Source organism: Lagopus muta, chromosome 7 (assembly GCF_023343835.1).
Source record: "Lagopus muta isolate bLagMut1 chromosome 7, bLagMut1 primary, whole genome shotgun sequence".
Lineage (NCBI taxonomy): Eukaryota > Metazoa > Chordata > Aves > Galliformes > Phasianidae > Lagopus > Lagopus muta.
Genome location: NC_064439.1, coordinates 16,241,961 through 16,267,189, shown reverse-complemented (window position 1 = coordinate 16,267,189; position 25,229 = coordinate 16,241,961). Strand labels below are relative to the sequence as shown.

Genomic DNA, 25,229 nt, shown 5'->3' with positions numbered 1-25,229 from the left:
ATCGCCAGGGAACAGTGCCAGGTTCATTTCCAAGGGCATGTTGTCACTTCATTCTCTGAATGCATCAGGAAAGCATGGATGTGGTCTGGGGCTTCATACTTTCAAATCTAACAAAGGTATAGGGAAAATGTCTCTAAATAACCACCCTGATAATTTTATAAAAATCCAATGGAAAGAAAGGTATGAAGTATGAGCACCCACTCCCCATCAAAATCCTATCAATCAATCCTATCAAGGTTTTCACACCTACTTAGTTGCCTCAAACCTGACCACAAATGAAGACATCAAAGGGTCCTAGTCAAATAAGAGGGGTTCAGAGTTTGCCAATCCTTACAGCCATAAAAGTATCCTCACAAACTGCTGTGCGGTGCTGTGTGGACCATTCCATCCCAGTTTGATAGACAGAAGAGGGTTCATCCAGCCAGATGTGGGAATGCTGGCCAGTCCAAAGAATGAAATCCCTTCCTTTGGAGCCAAACCTGACACCAGCATGGTAGGAGGTGGTGCTGGGGTGTAGCCCAGTGCCCGCCACGCCTGCACCCATCTCCAGCAGTACCTTCCCTTCTCACCATCTCCCTGCCTCAGGCAGGACAGCTTTGTGATGCAGATCTGCTAAAGACTCGGTCAAGCCATACGTTGCCTTTTTTTTATAATTATTATTTATTTATTATTTTTGTTTCTATCTATTCTCTCTATTCTAAGAGGGCTATCAATGTCCTCTTATCATGCTCCATTCACTTCCATCTACCAACACGGCACCCTGTGAGCTTAGATGAAAGAAGGGCCCAGTCATAGGTATGTAGACCATCTGCTGTTATCTAATGCTCAGGCTGTATTTTCTTTGTCCTTTGTTTTCGTTTTAGTTTCCAGTCTTTCACATTGCAAACTTTGTTCTTATTTGAGCAAAGCACTGTGAGCTATGGGCAGGAGCAGTGTGTGCCATGTTCCTTCACTCTGATGGAGGTAGATGTTCTGGTTTGGACATACAGGTAACTAAGCACCGCCTCACTTACATAAATGAAGATTACACTTTCATAATTATTAACACAGATTAGGTTTCAATAGTCATCAAAAAGGGAAAATATCCGCACTCTAAAATCAGCTTCAAAGACATTGGCTGTCCTATCACACATTCCCATTTAAAGGGACTCATAAATATTATGCTCAGATTTTCCTCAGATTTAAAATAAGAAAAGGCTGTCAAAAGAGAAATAAGTAAATAAAAAGAAATGTCAGAACACAAAATCATATCTACTTTGCTCTTGGAAACACGCTTAAATACCTATGCCATGAACATTTAGGCTCCCACAAGTTTTCAGAGTTTATGATATAGAATTTCTCAAATCTCATCCCACACACATCCTTTTTCTTTCTAATACAACAGTCCAGCATACCCCATTGTTTTCAGTGCAGCTATGGGTTTAGCTAGGATCCACAGTAATCAAGGGAATACAGTGACTGGGATCTTTTCTGTTTTCTTTCCTATAGTCTCTCTTTGCAGTATTTTCTTATGTCAGATAACTCTGTCTTTGACGACTTCAGGACTGCTACAGTAACTCACTGCATTCAGAAATATGCTGAAGCCCAAAAGAAAAGCCACCTGAGATGCAACACACATATTTTTCTTACAGTGATTTGGATCATTCAGAAGTATGAGAGGAGAAAAAGAATAAAATCTGCGTTGTTCATATCTTTGTACGCGTCAAAGTGCACAGACTGTGCCTCTCTTTCTGTTTGAAAAAGTCTGTCTGGGGGCTTAACACTCAATTACAGTTCATCTAATTCTATACAGAAATATCTAACATGGTTACAGCTGATTCTTCTTGTGAGACACTTAAGGACAAAAGACAAAAATTTGTAAGAGCAAGTACTGAAAGGAGAATCTATTATGAACTAATTGCAAATCAGAAGCCCATGTAACTTGCAACAAAACAATCAGGGACAGAGGCTTGTCACAAACACAGCTGTTGAATGTATGGCACGAAAAATCAAAAGACATCCTTTTCTTTGTGCCCAAAGATCTCTCTCATCTCTCTGGTCTCAGAAGAGTTCTTTAAAAGAAAAATGAGCTAACTAACTACAAAGGGAAAGATGCCAATGGTAGATGAAGAGATTGTAGTAACTACCTCAGGTACGCCTATAATAATTTCTCCATCATTTACCTGCAGCACTACCTACATCATCTGATGAGCCCATCTGTCTCCAAGCCAGCAACATTTCCAGTCTAGTGAGCAGTCATTTGTCAAACCTTTCCCAGGGTAAGAGACCTGCCTTTTTGCTGCCCTTATTAGCTAACTATTATTACCACTGCTATGACTGCTAAGCCACAGCAGTGATAAATAAGACTTTCCTTTGCTCAAAGCTTTTCACACACAAGAAAAAAAATCTGAAGCAGTCAGACCTGCTCCCAGCAGCCCTGATGGGCACAGAAGCACCTGCAGAGCAATACTAAAACCATCAGCCCTGCTGGTCACAATACATACACAAGGACAGAGCTAGTGTCTGACCTTGGGTACATGCCAGATGCTGCACAGAATGCCTGTGACCCTGAGACAAGTAACTGCTGAAAACTGAACTACAGTGCACCAGGATCACACTATTGGAGCACAAAAATCGATTGTATATGTTACAGCCTTAGTCTCCCTGTTTTCAAATGTCCCATGCCTTAGTGACTTGTGAAAACTCAGCCCACTTCAGGAAGTTATCCACACTACTTCATCTTTAATTTCCAGGCTGTTTTTCAGACAATCAAAGCAGGCTGAGCTCCTGGACCCAATTTTCCTTAACTTGTTGTTAGACACAACAGTGAACACAGGCAACCTTCCAAGCAAAGCATTGCTTACCCATAGGAGAACAGCAATTAACAACAAAAATGTTACAACAAACAGCTTCCACGCACCTACAACTCAGCATTTCCAGAGGGATGGTCAGACCCCACTATGGCTTCCAGGTGCAGGGTCAGGTTGCAGGGCTTCTCTTGTGCCAACCCTTGAACTCCAACAAGGGCTCCCCTGGCCCAGCCTGCCTGCTGCCCTCGCTGCATCCATGGGCTGCATCCATTGTGACTGGATTGGATAGAAATAAAATGTAGAGAACTTTCATACTTGGGTCCAAGATGTTCCAGCCAAGGACCCGAGTCAGGACTTGCGCCACAGAAAAAAAGGCAAAGGGTCTCATTAACTGGGGATTACACACTGATGGAAACTGAGACACCCACTTGCTGCCCAGATAATCTCTCTAGAGAGGATTGCTGTCTGTTGGGGCTCATATTCAGGACATCAGGAAGGGGTTACCAGGTAGATAAAGCTGGAGGACTGCTATCTGCTCCTGCTCTTTGATGCTGGGCCACAGGAAGCAGCAGCTTGGATGTTACAAAATATTAAAAAAGACTTTACTTCCCTTGGGAAGATTTTGAAGGGACTGGGAGCACAGGTAGAGTTCTCCTTGACCCTCCTGGCTGGAGACTGGGATCCAAGAAGGAGGGAACAAATCAGTTGAATGAATGGCTGCATGGTTAGTGTCGCTCTCAGGATTTTGGGTACTATGATCTGGGACACAACTTTGACAGAATAGACACTGACACTGGATTGGATACAACCAACCAAGAGGGGTAAGAATATAGTGGGCAACAAGCTGGCTGAGCTTATCATCAGCTTTAAACTGGATTTGATGGGGTATGAGGATGTACTGCTGAGTAATAGAGAAGAGCCAGGGAACACTGTCACTTTAGGAAGTAGCAGGGGAAAACCTCAGATTTGTCCCAGAGGAATTTGAGAGGGCTATTCTAAGGAAGTAACGTGGCTGAAGCACCTGGAGCAAAGGCCTGGATCAGCCCTGGGAGCACAGGTGAAGGCAATTCACCTGTGTAACTGGAAAGGGTGGAGCCTGGCTACACCTCTCTTAAACCCCATTTAAGGGCTGACTGCCACCCTGGGGAGATTTCTTACTGGAGATCCCTTCTCTGTGGAGTTTCCTCTGCAAATCTAGATCCTCAGAGGTGGGTGAGTAATCTTTTCCCTTCCTTTATAACATCTTTCTATTGCACTGATCCTTCTGCCATTGCGCCTTCCTTTGTAGCATCTTTCTATGGTAGCAGTCCTCCTGTCATTACAGCGAGGATGAAATTGGATGTTCTATAATGTTCCTTCCAACCCAAACAGTGGTATGATTCTATGATAACATAAAATGCACTTGAAGTGACTATCTCATGTGAAGTCACTATCTAACCAGTGTTAGCAGGTACCAAGGATTGTTCTGTTTATTTTGTCCAGTACTGTTAATAAATCTGCTTCAGAGCTTTATAATGCTGACAGACTTTGACCAGATGAGCTATGTGGAGAAAAGTAGGATGGTAGAAAGAAAATCTTAATCCTCTCGTGCATTTCTGTGGCCTTAAAAGCAACTAGAAATAAAATGACTTCTGGCATAACTTCAAAAAAAGCCTTAAACTGTTCTACATTATATTGCTGCTATAATGCCCAAATAAGTGGAGTTGGAAGAAAAGGCATCTTCATAACAGTCCTCACCAGATTAGCTTTTTTAAAAAATCTGTTTGTGCTTTGAACAAAACATTGTCCATTTCCTCAAATCCATATTACAGAATCTGAAACACCTTGTAGTTCTTAGTATTCTGAATACTTATATTTAGACTATTGACTATATAGTCAGAATTAAACCAGCTGAAACATTTAATGATCGAGTTATATTGAAATTAAAGGCCATAAATTTTGAAATGGATTTTAAAATTAGCACACCCACAAAACTGAAGGTATTTATCAAAATCTTACATGTAGAGTAAACACAGGGCTTTGTGGTTTGTTGGAAATCAGTTGTCACAAAGACTGAGTGAAAGCGGATCTTCTCTGTGTAGTTGACTTTTGGAGCAATTGAAAAAGTAAAGAAAGAACAGCGGTCTATCTTTGCCCAGGATATAAGCCACTTTTCAGGTACACATGCACACACAAAACTGAAAGATTCTTTCAAGGATGGCAGTGTATCAACAGTCCTAGAGTGAGGAATTGTGAAAAGATGTGAAACACTGACAAGCACAGTTACTGAAACAAGTTATTTCTAGGTATGAAAGGAATTGTGGAGATCTGTTAGTAAATTTATATATTTCCAGAAGTGGGAACTGAAAACACGGAAACCACTACTGCAAACAGCATGTATGTGAACAGTGCACTGGAGTCTGCTCTGGATATTACTCCAAGCTACTGAAAGATTTGAATGCCTCTTTATCAGTGCAGCAGACACATCATAGGCTCTGGATTGGTTCTCATGTTTACTTCAACAAATGTCCTTTTCATTATAACCTATAACTCTTAGGAGCTGGGTTTTAAGATGCTGATAGATAATTCAAAATTGTGCATGTGACTTTTGTCCGATTTACTTTGGGCTCTGGGTTACTTCTCTGTTGCTCCCTTTGAACATATGAAGCACTAAAGTTCAAGAGGCCTTGGAAGGACACAGATGGCAACAAGTTTTCTGAGTTTTTCCACAGCAAGCCATCAGAACCAGGCTAGTCAAAATGTCCTGAAGCTTGCAGCATGGAGCACAGTGACACTTCCCAGAAAGAAAGAAAGCTGTTTGTTGTCTTAGCTTAGGACATACAACTGATGGAGGAGAAAACAGGAGAAAAATACTTGCAGTCATTCTCAGCATTATGAGAGGTTTTTAACAAAAAAAAAAAAAAACTCTGGAGGATGCTTAATTCTCTAGAGTTACTAAAACACAGAACATCAAATCCACCTTGTCTGGAGGAAGGGCTTCGCATGGTTTAACCACCTCATGCTCTTGACAAATACTGCAGTTGTGTGCCCCAGCATACCTGAGAATGCCACCACCTTCACCTTCCAAGGGTGTAGGAGGGTCCAAATGGGACAACATTTCTCGTTATGTGTGTGTCAGTCTCCATACAGTATGTGATATCTAAATGTATGTACCGCTATACAGGTGAGAATTAGAGGGAAGCCTATGGCCAACTAAGCAGTTATTTGAACCACAGAAGTGGTGGGAGCATATCAGAGATGGAGCTGTGGGAGCAGTGAATCCAGTTCAGTGCCGAATGTGCATGGAGATCATGAAGGGAGAGTGGAAGGCAGAATGGCAGAAATCAGAAGAAAAATCATTTCTGACTGACCCAAAACAAAGTTTTGCAACTTCTCAGGCAGGACAGCAGGTGCTGCACAACTCTGGCAGCATCAAAAGGTGAGGGAGAGTTTGAGCAGCCTGGGGCACCCTGGGACAATTGCTGCCTCAGCCTGAATTCTGGGGTTCATGTCTCTGGGGAGGTACTCTGGTGCAGCACTGGGTACTGGTTTTTGAAGGACAGATCAAATGTATTTGAAATACACTGTTTGTCTGAGACTTCAACATGAAAAGGGAAAATATCCTTGAGGAGGTTTTAATCTGTGTTAAGTCTTTGATATGATAGCAGTATTTGGAGCAAAGGCTTAAACAAATACAGGCTTGTGTTCAAGAAAAGTGAAGCACAGAGCACTTTCAGCCATAAAGGCATCTTGAGCAATTTATCTTACCTACTTGGCACGAGGCGCATGCTTTTATTCTCCTCTACTAATAAAACCAGCAACCTTCAACAAACAGAGTATTTTACAATATATACTAAATCTTTTTACTTTTTTGACCTTCTGAGTAGAGTGAGTGGCTTTTATTTCAGTTTGATGCAAAGCATCTCCAGCTCTTTACTGAAGACACCTGCATTTAATCTATGAATAGTCTCAAATTCTTTTACTCCTAGCAAGAAAAGGCTGCGGTCATGCAACTCAGATGTGAAAACCAGTCTAGATCACTCATCGGGTCACATTTGCATTGAAAACCCGTATCTATCACATGGACTCCTGAACCAGTTCAATCTATGATATAAAAAAAGATGAAACAAATCAGGAAAATGTTCTGTTGACATCCCACATGTACAGGGGTCCTCAAGTTACTTAGTACATCTACTGGCTGCAGTATAACAGACAAATACTTAAAGGAGGCTTAAATGAGCAAGGTTAGGTACCGTTAGCAGTTGAATGATTACAATGTGAAGCTCAGAGAAGGCTCATTTATCTAATGAGAAGTGCTTCCCATTACAAACATACTTAGAAGGTAATGATGAGCTTTCATGCCAAAGCCCACAAATACTTCCAGAGGTTTCATAATACAAGTTGTCGTGTAATTACCCAATTACACTACTTAATGTCCCAGCTCAGCAAAACACATGAGCATACTCAGTATATTCAGTAACATTAGTTACTGAGGTTTACAGAAGTTTGCAGGGGCGAGTCTTTTGTTAATGAGACAGAAATGCAGTCACGTGATTGAATCTGTTTTCAGCTGAGAACATTTTCAATTACAACTGATTTAGAAAACAAGTATTTCTTACAGACTGTTCTAAAGAAATCCAGTTTGAAGTCTTCTGCATTCATTCAAATAAACATCAGTTTCTTCTTTCTCCCATTTTTCATGCCTTCTATCTCCATTTCCCCCCACTTTCAGTTTCTTGTTTAACATCACTTCAACAAGCACAGGTCGCTAACTCAGGTAGTGTGGGAATCTGTCTCCAAAAGAGGTGGTGCTAAAAATTGCAGTGGCATCAATAAAGCCTTTTTGTTGTTTTTATTTCAGCAAAGTTCTCTTAAAACATATTACAATATAGTATTAACAGAAGTGTCTAAGCAGTGTTTTTAACACAAGGTAATATTTCAAAGTAGGAAATTTTATTAAAAAGCATCACTTGAACCTAGTGTCATTTTCACAGTGCACTGCAATCTGCACAGAACAAAGGGAATAATCCAAAATATTAAAATAGTCAACGTACTCTACCCAATTTTGACTTCAGAAAGCACGAAAGTGTATAGGTAATAAATATATTCAGGTAAGCTCTCTCAAATTGCAAAATGCTTCGTACTAAGTGATGCAGGCTTTTGTAAGAAAGATCCTTTTCCCTCTTACATAAGCAGCACTACACAACCTATATTATTTTTCTCCTGTAATAGTCACATTTTCCACAATGTTTCCCATTATTTGCATAAGTGAAACATTCACCTTTCTATGAAGGCTGTTTTGAAAGTAATGCTTCCTACCTTATTAGATTGACCCACGCTCTCGGAGGCAGATGGTGGTATGACAGTAAAGCCGGAACCTTTCCACCAACATTGCGTTATTTTTTTTGCATTGTTGCAGAAAGGTATTAATTTTGGAGTGACCTACATAGATGGATTAACTTCTACTCTTTCTGTACAGACTTTGCTAGCCTCTTTACTTGCACTTACTCTAGAAGACTTTATGAGAACACCCATTAGGAACAAGGGTTGGAAACAGTCTCCTGAGATTTATTCAAGAGTATTCATGAACGTGGTATCGAAAGATGGAAAACAAACAAAAAAACCATTCTGTACTTCACATCATTATATTATGCTACTAAAAGAAAGAAACCATATGAAAACTTGAAATAAAAGTTCCTAGGTTGTAAATATAATTGATAAGGTATATCTGTCAAGAATAAAGCATGCAATTAATTACAGCAAATGGGGTAAGTACCATAAAATTAGCATTCATTGTACATTGTCTGATTGCTTTTGAACTTTATCTTATGTAGGACCGCAGTGCACCACTTAATGTTGCATGGAATGAGGTAATATATATCATTTTCATAGAGGCAAAGGCTATATACTATGCTGTTAGTTAGACTACCATAAATCCACTCTGACTCCAACACACTCCAAATTCATGTTACTGTAACTAAGTGGACTGAGTTCTTAATTTAGGCTGTTTTTTTTTTAAAAGATAGCAATGAAAACAGGCTCAAACAATGAATCTTTCTTGACTGAAATAAGGCTAAGCTATTGCAAGTTGCAGTTAACTGTTTGTATTTAGAAGATTATTTTTATTCATGGTGTGAATACTTTATCACAGATGACAGTAGCAGAACTATATGAAATGCATTACCATTAATCAGATGGCTGCAAAATACCGCATTTCTGCCCCGTGCATCTAAAAATCTACTTTTAATTTGAGGGCAATTATGGGCTCTCCTACAAGAATCTTCAGAAAAGATAGACTGTATTTATGATTTCACACTCTGAAATCTCCCTTAGCTGTAATAATGCTCACTTGTAGCTCCCTGGTAGTTCTTGCATCCCTTAATAATGGCACATTTAAATGGAAGTGCCATCACCATGTGCACAATACAGGATTTAAGCATTAGTCTTCTCCATATTCAAGCAATTCCACTGGTATTACAAACTCACTCAAGTAAAATATACACATACAAATCATGCTGTTAGATGTGCTATATGCTACATAAAGGCAAATGCTTATTATATTCAAGTAACATCTGCACTTTGCTGAAGATGTATTAGATTACATCCTACATTAGATTCTGATTATCTGCTACACAGGTTTAAATCCAGAATGACTTTTAAGCTATTATTTTAATGGGGGTGACAGCCTCTAAAACAACTGCATATGGTAAAGCAGACAAGAAAAATAAGGAGCAATGTCTGTGAGAAGATTATTTTCTTGACTTTCCGTCAAATAAAAACATAAGCATCTTATTTCAAACCTTCTCCAACATTGTCTTCCCTGCAGTTTTGCTGCAAAAATACCCCGGTCTGCTCTCTGCAGAGCTTCTCTTGCAGTACAGACGTTCTGATACAGCAGTGAGCTATCTGCTTCTGAGAGGAAGAAGGCCTTTGACGCCCTCCTCACAAAATCACCTCTTTGTAGAGGTCGGTTTGTTAGAGAAGATACAGCATGAGGGCTGAACTTACTGTGGTTATGTTGGCCTCAACAGAGCATCCAGTGAGGTATATTGCAATGAGTTGCTCAGACTTAAGAGCTGAAACAAGAAATACTAGCATTCTGTTTGGTGCAGGAAAATAATCTGTCCTAAGCCTGTATATCTCTGAGTTCAAACCTGAAGAAAAAAGTATGAGGGAAAGGTAACCACAAGTGATAATGACAAGATTAGAAAATTACAAGTAAAAATGGAAACACAGATGGAACTCTTGCATTTGGGTTCATGCTTTTAGAAAGAAAAAAAAAAAATTGGTTACAAACTTCAGAACGGGTGAAGAGCACAGGAAAGTGCATGCATTTTAGATACATGTGCTCAGGCAGACACCCACAGTAAAGTCATATAATACATAGTAGTCTCACTTTCAAATTGGTTGATGGTAGGCAGCCTGCAGCTGTCTTATTAATGTTCCTCTTCTATATGTGACATTCGTGCACACCTGTTCTTTAGTAGGGCTGGTGAAGGATGGCTGGAAGGAGTTGAGCTATGTGACAGAGCATGCTTTTTGTTCCTAACAAAATAAGGATAGAGTGAAGCAGCCATATTTTGGGAGAGGAAAGGAGAGACACACAGATCAGAAAGAGCAGTCTGACAGAAGAGTTGGAAGAAGGCAATAATCAGTGTCATTAAATACATAATTTCATTTTAGAATTGAGTGATTTAACAAAACAGAACTCCTAAAATTAAGCACCAGTTTCAGCAAAATAAGTATGCTTGAGAATGGTGTCCCTTTTTGGTCAGATTTCATAACTGGTAAGAAACTGAATAAAAGTCTGTTTCCTTTTAAAGCCTGATTTTCAAGACATGTTTCTAACACTTCCTTCTCATCATGCAACCCTTCACTGGCTGCAATTTAAAATGGGAACAAGTCTTCCCAAATTACTTAAAAGCAGATTATTTCAAAATTAAATTAGATCATTAGTTACAACGTCCATGATGAGAACATGTTTTGTAAAAACAATGTTCTACCCAGGTCCATTTTTACAAAATTGTGCAAATATAATTCAGTGTTACCACATTACCGTTTCTACTTTGAGGCACACTTAAGGCACTGAAAGATTAATCACAACATTTTATAAGATGTAAACAAATTTGCCTCTGAGTACATACAGTCTTGCTGGCAGAAGAAAGTGAAAGCAGACTTCCACTACTTGGCTGCGCTGCTTTCAGTTCCAGTACCAGAAGATATGTATTTACTCTCACCGCAATTTTCTGTGGTCCAGAAATAATTGATTTTAAGAGACTGCACTGTAAAAAATAGTTCTGAGTTGAATCCATAGATCCCCCATCTGAAGATGTTAACAGAAGTACTGCCTTGGAACTCTGAAAGCTCTCTTTTCTTTAAATACTGATCACTTAATTAAGGTTATATTTAAATATTCCTAAATTTGACAGCACTTTACTGGGACAGTATATTCATGTTGACTCACTGTAAGATCTCAAATACAGACAAAGAATCAGAGTAGAATCCTAATCCAATTTAAACCCCAATACTGTCACTGTACAGAAATTAAGATGAAATCCATAAAATAGATACACTAGTTCCATGTTCATGAGTGATCTGATTGATCCTTCCACGTACGCAGTCAAGAGAAACTGATATCAGCGTTCCATTATGTACTTCAAAAGATGCACGGAGGGTCACACTGGTCCATATGCTTCCCTCTGGCATCTGCCCTCCAATCTGCTGAGCAATTATGGAGGGTTGCATGTGATCCATGGTCAACTGTTGGAGAGTCACTTTAAGCACACTGCATGAATGGATTAGCTTTAAGTTAAATGCAAGACTGGCAACTCCCTTTTCTGTAAAAATGAAGTACTTCTGAGCAAGCTGTCCAGAAGAAACCAGCTGTATCTGTTTCTCATTGGATGAGATCTGGGTGAAATCCAGTAATTTGTTTCTCACAGCTCCGGTAGGCAGGCCTGTAACAGAAACTGTGGCTGATATGGCACTAGAAACTGCTGAAGGTATCCAGATAAGGCTAAACATACTAATCCCAGAACTATCTCCAAAATACCGAACATTACACTGTGCAGGAGAGAGTATCTCAAAGCTAATCAGATCTCCAGCAGCAACTTTTGTGGCCCCAGAAGCAGATATTGACGTATCTCTGTAATTTACCCCAGATTTAAATACATTCATTAGTTCTCTGTTGGTACCATTCCTATTTATATAAGAAATTAAGGAGAAACCCTCCCGGACACAAGTGTGACCCATAGAATACAATGCTTGGTGCAACACAAATTTGACAACACCAGTTTCAGTGAATTTTATAGCTCTGCCATCGTGAGATAAACTTAGCATGTAAGGGTCGGAAACAGAAACTATTTTAAACGTAGGCCGATAGTTAGTTTGGTAATGCATTGCTGTTGACATGTGTGCGCTGATCGCCACAGCACCCGTATCATGAGACAACCAGAACAGACTTAGTGCGCTATTAAGATCGTAAATATGTAAGTCTTTACTTTGATTGCAGAATTGGTTGGGGCTCCTCAAAAACACGGAAAGAGTTTGGCTGGGCTCCACCTCAGCAGCGCTGCTTAAACTGGTGCTCTGGAAATATTTTCCTTCTGGCTGTTCAATGCGAACACCACTCAGCTCATAGCCTTCCTCACTGCCATTTAGCTTTAAGGAAAGTTGCAAAAAATTCCTGCAGTTATGTTTTACTGCAAAATTTAGGTCAGTCCACAACAGACCATGCTGCCTGAATATCAGGCCGTGATCTTCGATGGACAGAATGTCACAGTGAAGCTTTTCCCTTATCTTCAAGTTCAAGCCAGAGTAGACCTGAGAGATGCCAGACTTCACAGATGGTAAAATGATGTTTGCAGCCCAAGATTCTGATAGCTTGCTTTCACTGGTTGCTGAACAAACCGTGTCACTGACAGTGGAACAAGGCATGGCCACCATTCCGTCTTCACATTTCAAACATGCTTGGCATTCTTGCATTTCCTTATTAAAGAAATACTCCTCTCCACACAATCCCAGAGCTGCATCTTTCTCAGCAATTCCAAGGCATCGAAAGCCACCTGTTCACAGAAATAGGGCAATTTAATTGTTAAACCTTTAAAACACTAAATGTAAGAACTCTACAGATCTACATACATATCAAGCATGTTTGATAGCATCTAATTATGAGAGAAAACAGAAGATACCCTGATGAAATCGAAGAAATTCTTTACTCAGAGGGCAGTGAGGCATTGTCATAGGATGCCCAGAGAAACTGTTGATGTCTAGTGGTGCTCAAAGCCAGGTTGGATGGGGCCCTGGGCAGCTGGATCTGGTGGAAGGTACCCATGCCAATGGCAAGGGATTGGGACTCCATGATTTTTAAGGTCCCTTCCAGCTCAAACCATTCTGTGCTTCTATGTTAGATCACTTTGCACTACTAAAGGATCTTTGCTAGCAGACAGAGGAAACACTAGGGGAAACTCACCTTGTCCAAGCTGAATTCAGTGTTTTAGAGTGGGAAGAGCAAAGAGAGAGAAGGGGCTGAACAGGGGAAATTCTAACCAAAATCTGTAACTGGTCAGATGTGATATTGCTCCAAAGACACTTTGCACTAAGCAGTGAAGGTATTTTTAACTAAGGTAGAGTTCTTATACACAAAAAATGTTCACTGCTGCCCACACATGTTATGGGCAGCACTGCTCTAGCTGTGATTGCTAAAGCAGTGCTTTCCAGGCTGAGGGACACAGACCTCAGGCATCCTGTGTACTGCTTTTAATGATCCTGCAAGAGACAAGTAGGGAAAACAAAATGGTAAACATATGGCTTAAAATCATTATGCAGAGCTTGCACATTTGAAAAGCAGAAAACCACTGCTGTGAGACATGGGACAGCAATGGTCTTGATAGCCTAAAATAATCAGATGAACAAAGCACCACTGAAAATATCTAGAGATGCTGTTTGGAATTACTTAATTTGAAAGAAGGTAATTTTGTGCTGTTAGATGGCACATCGTGACCTCAGTGGATCAAAGAATGCACACTCAAAGAGCAGGTTTTAAAAACAGCCTGTAATTTTCTATGTCAGTTCTCCAAGAGCACTGCCATCTGCTGTTGCCTCCAGCTGGAGCAGCTGGTTCCCAGCACCTTTGTGCACAGAGCCCTCAGGATCTAAATCAGCACACTTAATTTGAGACAACCAAAAGAATAACCACTTGCAGTTTGCACCTCAGAGTTTATGTGCCAATGTACTAATTTCAGCTTTTTGACCACACATAATCAAACCCAATGATTACCTTTCCTATAGCTCCTCTTAAGTATCCTTTACTATCTACTGTGTTATTTTATTCACAAGTGTTTCTCAGATGCATACATTTGTTCTACTCCTCAGTCGGAAAGTTGTTGTATCTGGGCAGAGATCTGCTCCAAGACTGGGACTACAAGCATTTGACATGGTCCCCAGCAAGCTAATTTTCTCCACTGCTCAATCCAGGACAGTGCTGGCTACATAGACTTTTGTCACAGGCAGAAAAGCATGCTCGTGTACAGAGAACTGCATAAAAGAATAGTACACATACACCTGGCATATGAGGGAAATCACATTATTCACTAAAATTCACTTCTGACACAATATTATTCAGCTGAGACCACCAGATGCAGTATTCATTCACACAGGCTTCATATATTCACCCTCATACCTCTTTTTGTCTATTCACGTTTCATTCACTTGATTCTTTACTAACACATAGTGGTATGTAGTACCATATAATGTATGATATGTGAGAACACTGCTTTAGAGACCAGGTATGGCTTCCTCAGAAGAGCTCAGTGTAGAAAAGTGAAATGAAACTTAACGTTTTATTCCCCCGAAAAGCATCTGGCTTTTTTTACAAGAAGCAAAAGCAAAATAAATAAGGTCACATTTTTTTCAATTACGAATATTCTACAGGGAATACAGAAGGTCCCTGACAACCTTTCCTTTCGAAAACAGATCATTTTTCACCATAGAATAATAGCTGACATGACACTACTTAACCAGTTCTGCTTCTCAGATTAACAGCTCCCACACCACTGCAACATGCAGGATGAGCTGCTACTGAATACACAAATACAACCATTTCATATAGCAGAGATGATCTGCAGAAGTGCCTAGACATACTCACTTATGCTATTTGCTTCTTTAATACATCTTTATTTATATTTAAGGTTTTTTATGAATATCAAGCTTTACAAACAGATGTGGTGACTACTCTTACCATTACACTCTCTAGTTTTTAATCAGTTCTATCTGCAGCAGGTGCTCCCCCTTCATGTACTAGAAATAGGTGACTTCAAAGCAGCACATGGATTGCTTCCTACTGTGGACACAGCAGCAGCAGCAGCAGCATCCTAACCTCTGCCAGACCTGAAAAGGTCAAGGAGCAAACAGCAGCCAAACATCAGAAGGCGAGCAGAGCACCATGCTGTGACTGCTTCCTATTTCTCTCTACCACATTTCTGACAATCTCTCCTACCTCTTCCTGGCCCCTACTCTGGATGCTGCTACACCTGATTTTATTGTAAGCAGCACAGCTGCATAAAAGTTGTTTTGTGAATCCACATATATGAGGTTGTCCAAGTTTTGTGCCTCCACATGCAGCCAGGCTGAGCCTGTATGCCTGGTAGACATTTGCACAGAACACAAACAGCCATATGGATGAAAACCTTAACAAGCACATGCAATACTCACACAAACATGTACAGCACAGGTGGCTCAGGCCTGTTCTCTCTAACTGCATGGCACTGAAGACGAGTAGTGGAATATGTACACACCATATGGGACACTCCAGTGACTGGTTCTTCAGTTGCTGGCATCTGAACATACAAGCTCGCCAAAGTACAAGGTCTGGGTACAGTTGATGGTCCAAAAGCCTCTTATCCTACTCGCCCGTTAATCATTCCTTACTTTCCTCTAAACATTCCCATACCCATCGAAAACACTCCTCAACAGATCTCATGCAATCTCTAAATCCTCTTCCCACAGCATCCCACAGTAAGTCCTATAGAAACACCCCTTTGGTTTGCACGGTGTGGACTGCTTTTGGCCAGCTCCACTTGGCAGATTCACATGAAGGACAACAGTCTGACCGCTCTCCTGGGATTGTATGAGGAGAAAACCATGCACTTTGATGGCTCCTTGGTGACAAACCTTTGTTCAAATAACCTAACAACTCCCGTCTCAGATAAAAGCAAGGAAAGGCACCAGGGGAAAGAGGTGTGATACACAGAAAAGTGGAAGGGCAAAGAAAGAGAGGCTCCTAGTTGCATGGTTTTTTGCTGCTATGTGTTCCCTTCCCACCGTTAAGGGAACATGAGTTGTTACAGATCCAACAAACTTTGCGTGCAGCTCAAGAAACCGCATACAACATCTGGAACTCATACATTAAATCACATCCCCACCTACCCTACATTACCCAAAACAAACATCCAGTTTCAGACGCCCTTTTGACAAGTTAATTGCACTTGTATAAGATAATGAGCCGTCATGAACAGACAGGCTCAAGGTAGCAATCTTATCAAACAAAAAATACGAAGAGCACTCCCTCTTCCATGACAGACGATGGGGAGAATGTTGACAGAACACTGATTCCTAGCCCAGTTGATAGGAGACAGACTGTCCTCACATCTTCATAAGACACCATTAAAAAAGTGAAAAGAGGAATCAGAGGAAGAGTCTTTTCCTTTCAAACATATTGCTGCTGACTGTGGTCTGACAAACCACCATTACCCAACTGCTTCACAGCAGTATTTTGTCCTCTAAATTTTTCCTCTAGCAGTAGAAAACACCTACGCTTGGTCTGGATCATCCCACACAGCCTTCTGGATAAATTCCTTACAGCCTTCCCTCTCCCATGTCACAAACTAGAGCACTACAAAATGACTCCCACATTGGTGGTTCTCCTTTCCTCAAGCTGAGACCCTGTAGGCTTCCTTCCACAAAACTACCAGCTTGATAGCATCAAACCCAGCCTCCTACTAAAGAAGAGACCAAGCCTTATACCATTCTGATGCTTTGGTTCAAATGTTGTGCCCCTAGCAGTCCTGCATGTAATTGCTCACCACTAAAGCTGACTACAAGGAAGCATCTTGTCTCTTACAACTGACTCTGCTACACTGTTTGCCAGGCAAGGCAGCGCTGGGTGCTCTCACCAGTTATTTCCAGTTTCTGTGGCATTTGTAGTAACACCACCTAGCCATCCTAAGTTCCTGCCAAAATGAAGTAAGGGCAATGTATGCAAGACCAAGTCTTCTTTTAACCCTTTCCTAGGACCAATTCCCTCCACTTTTTTTCTACACCAGTGCAAAATCACTCAAAGAGTTGAAACACTCTTTGTCCCTCAGAAAGGTCACCCACTTTTTATGTGGAAATCTAGAGGATAAAAAGCATACAAGCTGATGAAGGCTTCCCTTGGTTGTTCTACTGAGTGAACTCTAGTACAAGCTGTGATTGGTGAAGTGCTCTATTTGATCAGTTTCTTTCCAGTTTTTTTGGCTGACCAGAAGTTATCCTAGTACCTGGATACATTTTGCTCAGTACATCTGTTAATTTTGCTCCTTGTGTCTAACTGCCATAAGAAGTAATGAAGGCTAAGTCTGAAGTTTTCCACTTTTTGAGCTATTCCACTCAAATCCAATCTTGAACGACTGAAAACTTCTCCATAAAATGATGAACACTGTTGATCATTCTTCAATATTTGACAATATTATTGTGTAAAGGAGAATAAGATTGATGAAGAAAGGCTCTATAAGCACTTTCATTAGATAAACTTAAATATCTACCTCAGTGCAGCTGAAGGAAAATGACAACTATTTTTCTCCATTAGGAATAGCATCTTTGATTTTCACCCCATTTGCACCAGCATAAACAAGAACATGGTCAGGTTATAAGAGAAAATTAAAATCAAAGCATATAAAAACCCAAGAAAATAAGGTAAAAGGGATCCTCCAAAGGTCCTAGTGGATATTATGTTCTAAAGAGTCCACTGTCTGTCCAGAAGAACTGCTATCAACCTAGAGCTGACTGTTTCTCAACCCCTTTGATTCCATCAAGCTGAGCATACTATTACAAATATACAGGCTTGAGCCTTTATCCTTCTGGCCTGTTCCTAAAGAACTAATTATTTTCATCCTTTAATTATCAGAGAATATAACTTACCCGGAGTATTCAGGCATTTTATTCTCTCACCACAAATGCTTGGAGATTCAGTGCATTCATCTCTGTCCTGTAAATCATAAGAACCATACAGAAAAACTTTAATGTCATAACTTCAGCTTGAAACAGGCACTTCAGGCTGTCACACCCAGGCATATGCAGGCAGTAAGAGGAAGGTGATCTCACAGACATGTTGGAGCAAGACAGCTAATTTTGGATTTGCTTTATCGAGGTATCCACACAGACTGTGTGGTTTCCAGTTTGCAGATCATGAGCTAAATGGACTGGTACTACAACTAACACTATTTACATTACATGATCTATACGACAGCATCGCATCCCTCAATTGCATCGCTCAATTGGTCTTGAGGACACTGCAACAACCAAAAGAGCATTAGGAAAGGCTCTTAAAGACGTCCAGTCTGGGAGGAAGGTGCTAACTGAAAAATATCCAAGAAAGTGAAATGATAAATTAACTTTCCCTCTCAACAGGCTCTACTCTCACCATACAGTAGGTAGAGCGGAAGGAACAAAAGGCTAAATTTGCCTTGAAACACTCAAATTAAAGAAAATCAGACAAGGGGAAGGGGGCAGCCTCTTTCATGTTTTTCTCGATGATGGGGGCACAGATCACTAGCTGTTCAGGCTCATGAGAAGCTAAGAACTGGAGGCAACATCTGGCAAAGAAGTCACTGCTTTAAGCATCCCGACATACCTTAGGATTTTTAAATGGAAGTGACCACAAAAGCATCTTGTTTACATGCCTGTTTTGTACAGTAAACTGTATTTAATAATTATAAATGTGAATGTTAAACATTTTATATCTTTGTATGCTGTTTTTAAGCTAGAATTAGATTTTACATTTTTTTTTAACTGATAATTTTCATTTTCAACTGATAAACAAATGCACGATCGTTAGTTTTACTTAATAAATCTTTCCTCTACTTTTCCAGTGTTCATGTAATCTGCCCTGGCATTAAATAAATGAAATTATCATGCATAAGTGCATTTTAGGGTGTATTTTTCTACCAGGATGAGCAGAATCAAAGACCTGGCAGCAGCTAGACTTGGGAAAGCTTCACATTCAGCAGGCACTACTCAGTGCCCCATTTACAGCAGTAAATGGCAATGAGAAAATCCACAGAAAACTTTAGGCAAAATAACTATCTCTACGAATAGTTATTTGCAGAACATCATCCTTGTATGTCCAACACAATACTTCATAAACAGTAACTGAAAGATACAGAATTATATTTCACCTGGCAAATCCGATCAGAGTTTGCAGAACAATCAGCCATTTGGAAAAAGCCAGCAGGACACAATGTGCATTTCTCACATTGTGAAGGTGTCTTTTGGAAATTGCAAAATTCATCACTTTCACAAAGACCACAGTCCAGCAAAGATTCCCCGACATTAATCACTTTTGCATCCACTTCTACTTTATGCACAGAGTATGACTTCTGGAGATGATTCCTGACCTGGTTCTGAAGTCCTTGAAGATGACTTTCAAAATAATTTTGAATATCTTCTTGCAAACTCTGAAATGACATTTGTTTCACTGTGTCAAAAAGCATGCCATACTGCACTTTGATCAGATCCATTTGCTCATACATTTTTCTTTGCTGTTCAAGAATCTCCCGTTGCTGGCTAACCAATACATGTTGCTGTTCAGCAAGTTTCTGCTGTAAATCTACAATGATCTGCTGCTGGCTTTTTAGCATTTCAGTAAATTTCTCATGACCTTTTGCAAGGTGAAGCTGTAGTATTAGGGCATCTTCAGATGGAACTTCATTTTCTCCTGAAATACAAATGACTGATTATTTTCCAAGATAAATAATTTTCCAGGTTGCTGTGTTATCTCTTCAAAGGTGTTACAATTTTAATAAGCTTAATGAAAAGGCACTTTAAATTCAAGTCATGATTTAAAACCAGTTCCTTTACTATCGCTATAGCTTCTCCATGGGACTTCAAGCTCTTGTCTTTCATAAGCAACAACATTTACAGTTGGAGACACTGAAAAAGACATAATCAGCCTCTGTGCTTCAGGTCATAAATTAATCATCACTGGTCAATAACAGATGAATCATATCAATGTATACGTCAAATACAGTAAGGAACAAATGGTCAATTTTCACTACAGAGGTGATAAAATTTCGTGAGAACTCTGAGCTATTGAAGGCAGTAAAAATAAGGGTCAATTACAAAGAACTGTAAAAGGAGTCTATGATACTAAGTACAGCAATAAAACAAGAAGAAACTCAAAGGAGACAAAGGTGAAATCATGCACTCACTGAAAAAAGGAACAATTCTAAGTCTTTTATTTAAAAAAAAAAATAAAAAACAAAAACAAAACAAAAAAAACCACTGTTTGCTGATGATTGTCACCATTCAGGAACCACCATGAGCTAATGTAGTATATACCTAGACACAAACTATGGCCTACAAACCTATGTCATCACCAGTTCTGTACCCTACAGAGGTAAAAAATGCAAAGAAAACGCTAGGATTAATTACAAGAAGTGTGCATAACAGAAGAAAATGTATCATTATTGGCATTATATTAACCTACACAGCATAGACACAGTGTTTGTTAACAAAAGCCCCAGTTCAGTCAGACACATGCAGAGCTGATGTTTAAGCACATACTTAAGGAGCACTGTCTTCAGCCAGTAACCGGCTGACTGCTGGCAGCAAAAATGGCTATAATTTGAAGTTCTGACCACAGTGAAACTAGTCATGTGATGGACTGGCTTTCAACGATCTCTCCCCTAAACAGCCTTACAGCATTCTAACTAAGGCAGTGTTCCAGTCAGTCAATTTATCTTTGCTCCTTCTAGATGTCTAAAGCTCAGTTGGTGACAATATGAGACCTAAGAAATCCTCTGTGACTGCTTTTATTCTCATTTTTACTTTATAGTATTGAGCTAAATTCAGCCGCACTGTTATACATCAGTACAGGAGGCCTTCCACTGCATTAGTCGGTGCTATAGGCAATTCACAACGCCAGAGCAATACTGGGGTAACAGAGCTCTTGCACAAAAAGAAGACTACTGAAAATAAATGATATTTGATTAAGAGGAAGGGGAATCTTGTTTGTCAAAAAAACCTCTGAAGTCTAAAATAGCTCAGCACTAAATGTAGCCATTTCTCTCCATTACCTGTCTAAAGATAACCGACAGTGAATGTCAGACTGGGATGTCTCTAGAACACTGGCTTTAAATCATACAGGATGAATTCCACTCCAAGACATATTTAGTATGCATCAGCAATCCTAATTAACTACCCTTCCACGTTTCCCAGCCAAGTATCAAACAGGTACAACCACTTGCAACATCCAGATGTTCTCATGACCACAGATGCAATATTACCTTTCATACAAACACACACAACATACACAGCCATGGTAAGGAATGTTTGCAGATACCCACTCCACGCTTCTACAGTCCATCCACAGTACAAACAAAACACTGAGAACGCCTTGGAAAGGACACATCAATCTGAGAGGGTGCTGCATGTTCCCTCAGGAACAATCTTAGTGCAAGAAGACTGAAAGAAGGCTACCATCCTATGATGAGGAAGGGAGGGAAGACTGTGAGATCTTTAGTGGGACCCAAGATGGTGCCGCTCCCTCCTGATAACTACAGCAGATGAGCATTGGACTGCAGGCACTTCTCAGTGCAAAGAAGAACACAACAGCATGTGCCAGGTTTGGCATGTATGAAATATAGCAACTGCACATTATTTTGCCCAAATGGGAGTGTTTGGGTATGTAGAGGAGTCTATCCAAAAGAAAAGAACAGAAGAATGGTTCAGGTGAGAAAAATGAAGAATTTAATGACAACTGATCAATGTGAAGAGGAACACAGAGGAATATAAAATGACACGACAATGACAAAAGGTCATGTGCATTCCTTCATTTGGGATGCCTTCATCTGGAGTAAGGTGCAGTCAAAGAGCTGCTGAGAAACATCAATGAATCTTGCAGAGCAATGGCTTCATCTGATTGGAAAAAGGCGTTACATACAAGTCTGTACATCAGCTCTCAGACTCTTCTAGTCTTGGGACTAGTTTCTTTAGAAGAACAGAAGCAAAAGACATTTCCTGGATTTGCCCCACTATGTTCATCACACGCTGTTTGAGTAGCTGCTCTCCCCAGACAATGGTAAATGAATTAGATGCTTCAATGTGTGATTATCACATTTCATTATTGCATTCCACAGGCCATGCGGAATTTCTGCACAGAACCATGCTTCATCTGCAAATGAGAGTTGAAAAACATTATCTGCACTATTTCAAGAAGCCTACTGATCTGTGTTCAAAAGAAAGGTCTCAGAGGTCTTAAGCAGTGAATGTTAGAGGTTGCAGGCAGAGTAGAATACTGGATGCTTGCCTGTGCACTGACTGGAAGGAAACCAAAGACTGTCAACATGGCTCATTTTGATGTTTCTGATGCCAAGCATGTGGGATCTCTGCTAAATGTTGATGAATCCAGCATGATGCTCTTCCACTTCTCGGAAAGAAAGCTGTCTTGTGAAGGACTGGATTCAGTGTTTAGAATGGGCAAAATGCATACAGGCCCTTTGTCCAATCCAGACAAAATGAAGCATTCAGCCCAGGTCCTCACACCAAGCACCATGGCTGCTGCAGTGGTCTTGGCTGCAGGCTGCTGCCAGTTTGTGTCACTCACAGGCTGTGAGGCAAAAGCAGTGAGAAGGAAAAACCTTTGTGGGTGCAGTTATGTGTGTGAAACAGACTTCACATGAGAACAAGTTCACGTGCTATCACTAGTTTGCTCACCCTGTGCTTCTGTGATAATGGTGCATTCAACAGTTTGAAATGGGCTAGTAGGCAGCACTGTCCATTTCTTCCCTCCAGCACACACGATGATAATCTCTGCCTCAGGTGAGAATGGCGGGAGTCAGTGAGGTGTGAAAAGGAGAATGCACAAATCCCTGACAGCCGCTGCCATGAAGTATCACTCATTCTCAATAGGCTGAAAAACTTTAAAGGAAACTTCTAACCACACTCCTGTTCTTCTAAGACTTCCCTGGCACCATGACTGCAAAGAGCATAAAGCTGTAAGAGTTCACTGCACATGTGTCAAGTCCCAAAAATCCAGGGCATCTTCACTGTTCCAACCCTTTGCTTCACTCTCCCATATTATACTTTGTCCTGTGACAGGAAGGAGTACCTAACCCCATCTTTATGGCCTAGGAGATCACAGGTGCACAGATTTCATGATGGCAGCTTCAAGTGCTATGATTGAGGTTCTCATAGGACAGTCCTGGAATAAGTGGATATTTGGAGAAGGAGGTCACACTGTCTGATACTCTCAGTAAAGATGTAACACGTGCCTTCGGCACCATGCAAGAAGTGTCACTCTTCCATCCATGCAGTCCTTATTATTTGCTATGATTTGTACTACTTGGAAATATGGATCTTGGTAAGCAGAAAGAAATTGCAAATGTCATAGGTTCTTTTGCAAAAGGGAGGTACAACAATTATGATAAAGGTACAAAGAAAGCACACAGAAGCAGAATAAATGGAGACGTCTGCTTTCTGCCCACCCTTGGTCACAGGACACACAGAGGTTCTGCAGGACATCTGGGAGCAAAGACAAAGACAGACATTGTCACAGTAATATGAAGGTGGGGGAAGAAGGCGGAGTTAAATCTCACCCTGGGATTGGCATCACCAAATTCTGGAGGCCGTTTTGGAGGTGGTGTCACTCCACTCAGTTGGTGCCCAAATTGAGGCTCTGTGCTCTTTTGTGTGCAGGAGCCACAGCGCTCAGCTTGGCCACAAGGATGTGACAAAGTTCAAACATTCATCATGCCTTCCATTATCTCTGACCACCACTAGGGGTGAAATAAATCATTCTTCCTCACGAAGTTTATATCTCCCAGACAAGGCATTAGGCAAAAAAACAGACTGCTCTGTGTTCATTAAAGCTACACGCTAATGCTCATTAAAGCTAAAGCTGATGCTTTTTACACTGGTAAATCCACACATCCTGGGCAATCACTTTGCATCTTTCGCTGACCCAAGAGTGTAACACTGGACATGTCTGATTTTCTACAAGAATGCAAACCTGACAGGGGCAGTACAATGCTCGTTATTCTGTGCAATAAGAGGAGCTCTGCAACACCAAAGTTGGTGTTTTCTGTTGGCTATCACAGCACAACAACACGTGAGCAGCAGCAAGTTTCTCACTAATGGCACCAGCTCATTCACCCTGGGTGCTCAACTTACAACTCTGAAGCTCCGGACAATGTTGCTACAAACCAAAAAATTCCAGACACAACAGTTGTGAAGACAATCAGAGAACTTACGCTTGCTTTAAAACAGCATCGTGAAAGTTCCTACTCCACCACACTTCACCTGTTGCAGACCCCCTGCAGGAGTGCACCTACAGAGGTGTGCAGAGGCGATATGACGGGGCAGCGCCTCGCACTCAGCGCCGCGGCTCCCAAACCACGGCGCTGGGGCCGCACGGAGGGACGGAAACGGGACAACCCCAGCGTCTCCCTCCCGGCCCGGCCCCCCGCCGCCCCTCACCTGGCTTCACGTCGCAGGTGAGCTGCACCCCCAGGGCGCCGCCGCCCAGCTCGGGCCCGGCGTAGGCGAAGTCGTCTCCCGCGAACTGAGCGGCTCTGTCGGCGGCGCGGAGCAGGGCGGGCTCGGGGCAGCCCTCGGCGGCGGCGGAGCAGCCGGGAGCGCGGGGCCGGGGCCGCAGGCGGGGCGGCAGGCGGCACTCCAGGCCGTGGCAGTCGCGGCGGGTGCCGTTGGCGGCGCAGCCCCCGGCGGGGCAGGGCTCGGCAGCGCTCCCCCTGGCGGCGGGGTGCGGCCCGGCAGGCGGCGCTTTGCCCTGCGGCGGCCGGAGCGGCGTGGCGGCGTGCGGGAAGGAACGCGCGGGGCGGCCGGCCCTGGGGCCGCAGCGGGCTCCGCGGCACGGCGCAGGGGGAGCCTCGCCGCCGCAGGAGGGGGCACGGCAGGGCTCGCCGCCGCCCTCAGCGCCCAGCAGCGACAGGCAGACGCCGAGCCAACAGCGCGCCCACCACAGCCGTCTGCCCGGCATCTCCGGCCGCGCCTGCAAGAGAAGAGAGGTAGCGGCGGTCAGGGGAGCCCCTCCCGGTGAGGGGACCCCCCGTCCCGTCCCGTCCCGTCTCCTCCGCCGAACCTGAGGGAAGATGCGAGTGCGGCCTCGGGACTGAGCTCCTCGGCGGGGCCGGTGCGGCTGCCCGCAGTGGGGACTGCAGGGGAATGGCAATGTGCAACATTCCTGGG

The 25,229-nt window shown here is 41.9% G+C and overlaps 1 protein-coding gene across 1 annotated transcript; it reads right to left on the bottom strand.

Annotated features, from left to right (window-relative positions):
- Positions 1-7,606: 7,606 nt before the first annotated feature.
- Positions 7,607-24,658, bottom strand: LOC125696301 (uncharacterized). The gene is made up of 4 exons (XM_048951801.1): positions 24,501-24,658; positions 19,202-19,740; positions 17,946-18,012; positions 7,607-12,832 (listed from the first exon to the last, which is right to left on the bottom strand). Exons 2-4 carry the CDS (start codon positions 19,661-19,663, stop codon positions 11,313-11,315), a joined length of 2,049 nt encoding a protein of 682 aa, XP_048807758.1. The 5' UTR covers positions 19,664-19,740; positions 24,501-24,658; the 3' UTR covers positions 7,607-11,312.
- Between the last annotated feature and the right edge of the window lie 571 nt (positions 24,659-25,229).

Coding starts and splice junctions, on each gene's coding strand:
- LOC125696301 (XM_048951801.1), bottom strand. CDS start 19,663: ATGCTAAAAAGCCAGCAGCAGATCATTGTAGATTTACAGCAGAAACTT. Junction 18,013..19,201: donor ACTCTGATCGGATTTGCCAG/GTGAAATATAAT, acceptor TATGATTTACAG/GACAGAGATGAATGCACTGA. Junction 12,833..17,945: donor AAAATGCCTGAATACTCCGG/GTAAGTTATATT, acceptor TTCTGTGAACAG/GTGGCTTTCGATGCCTTGGA.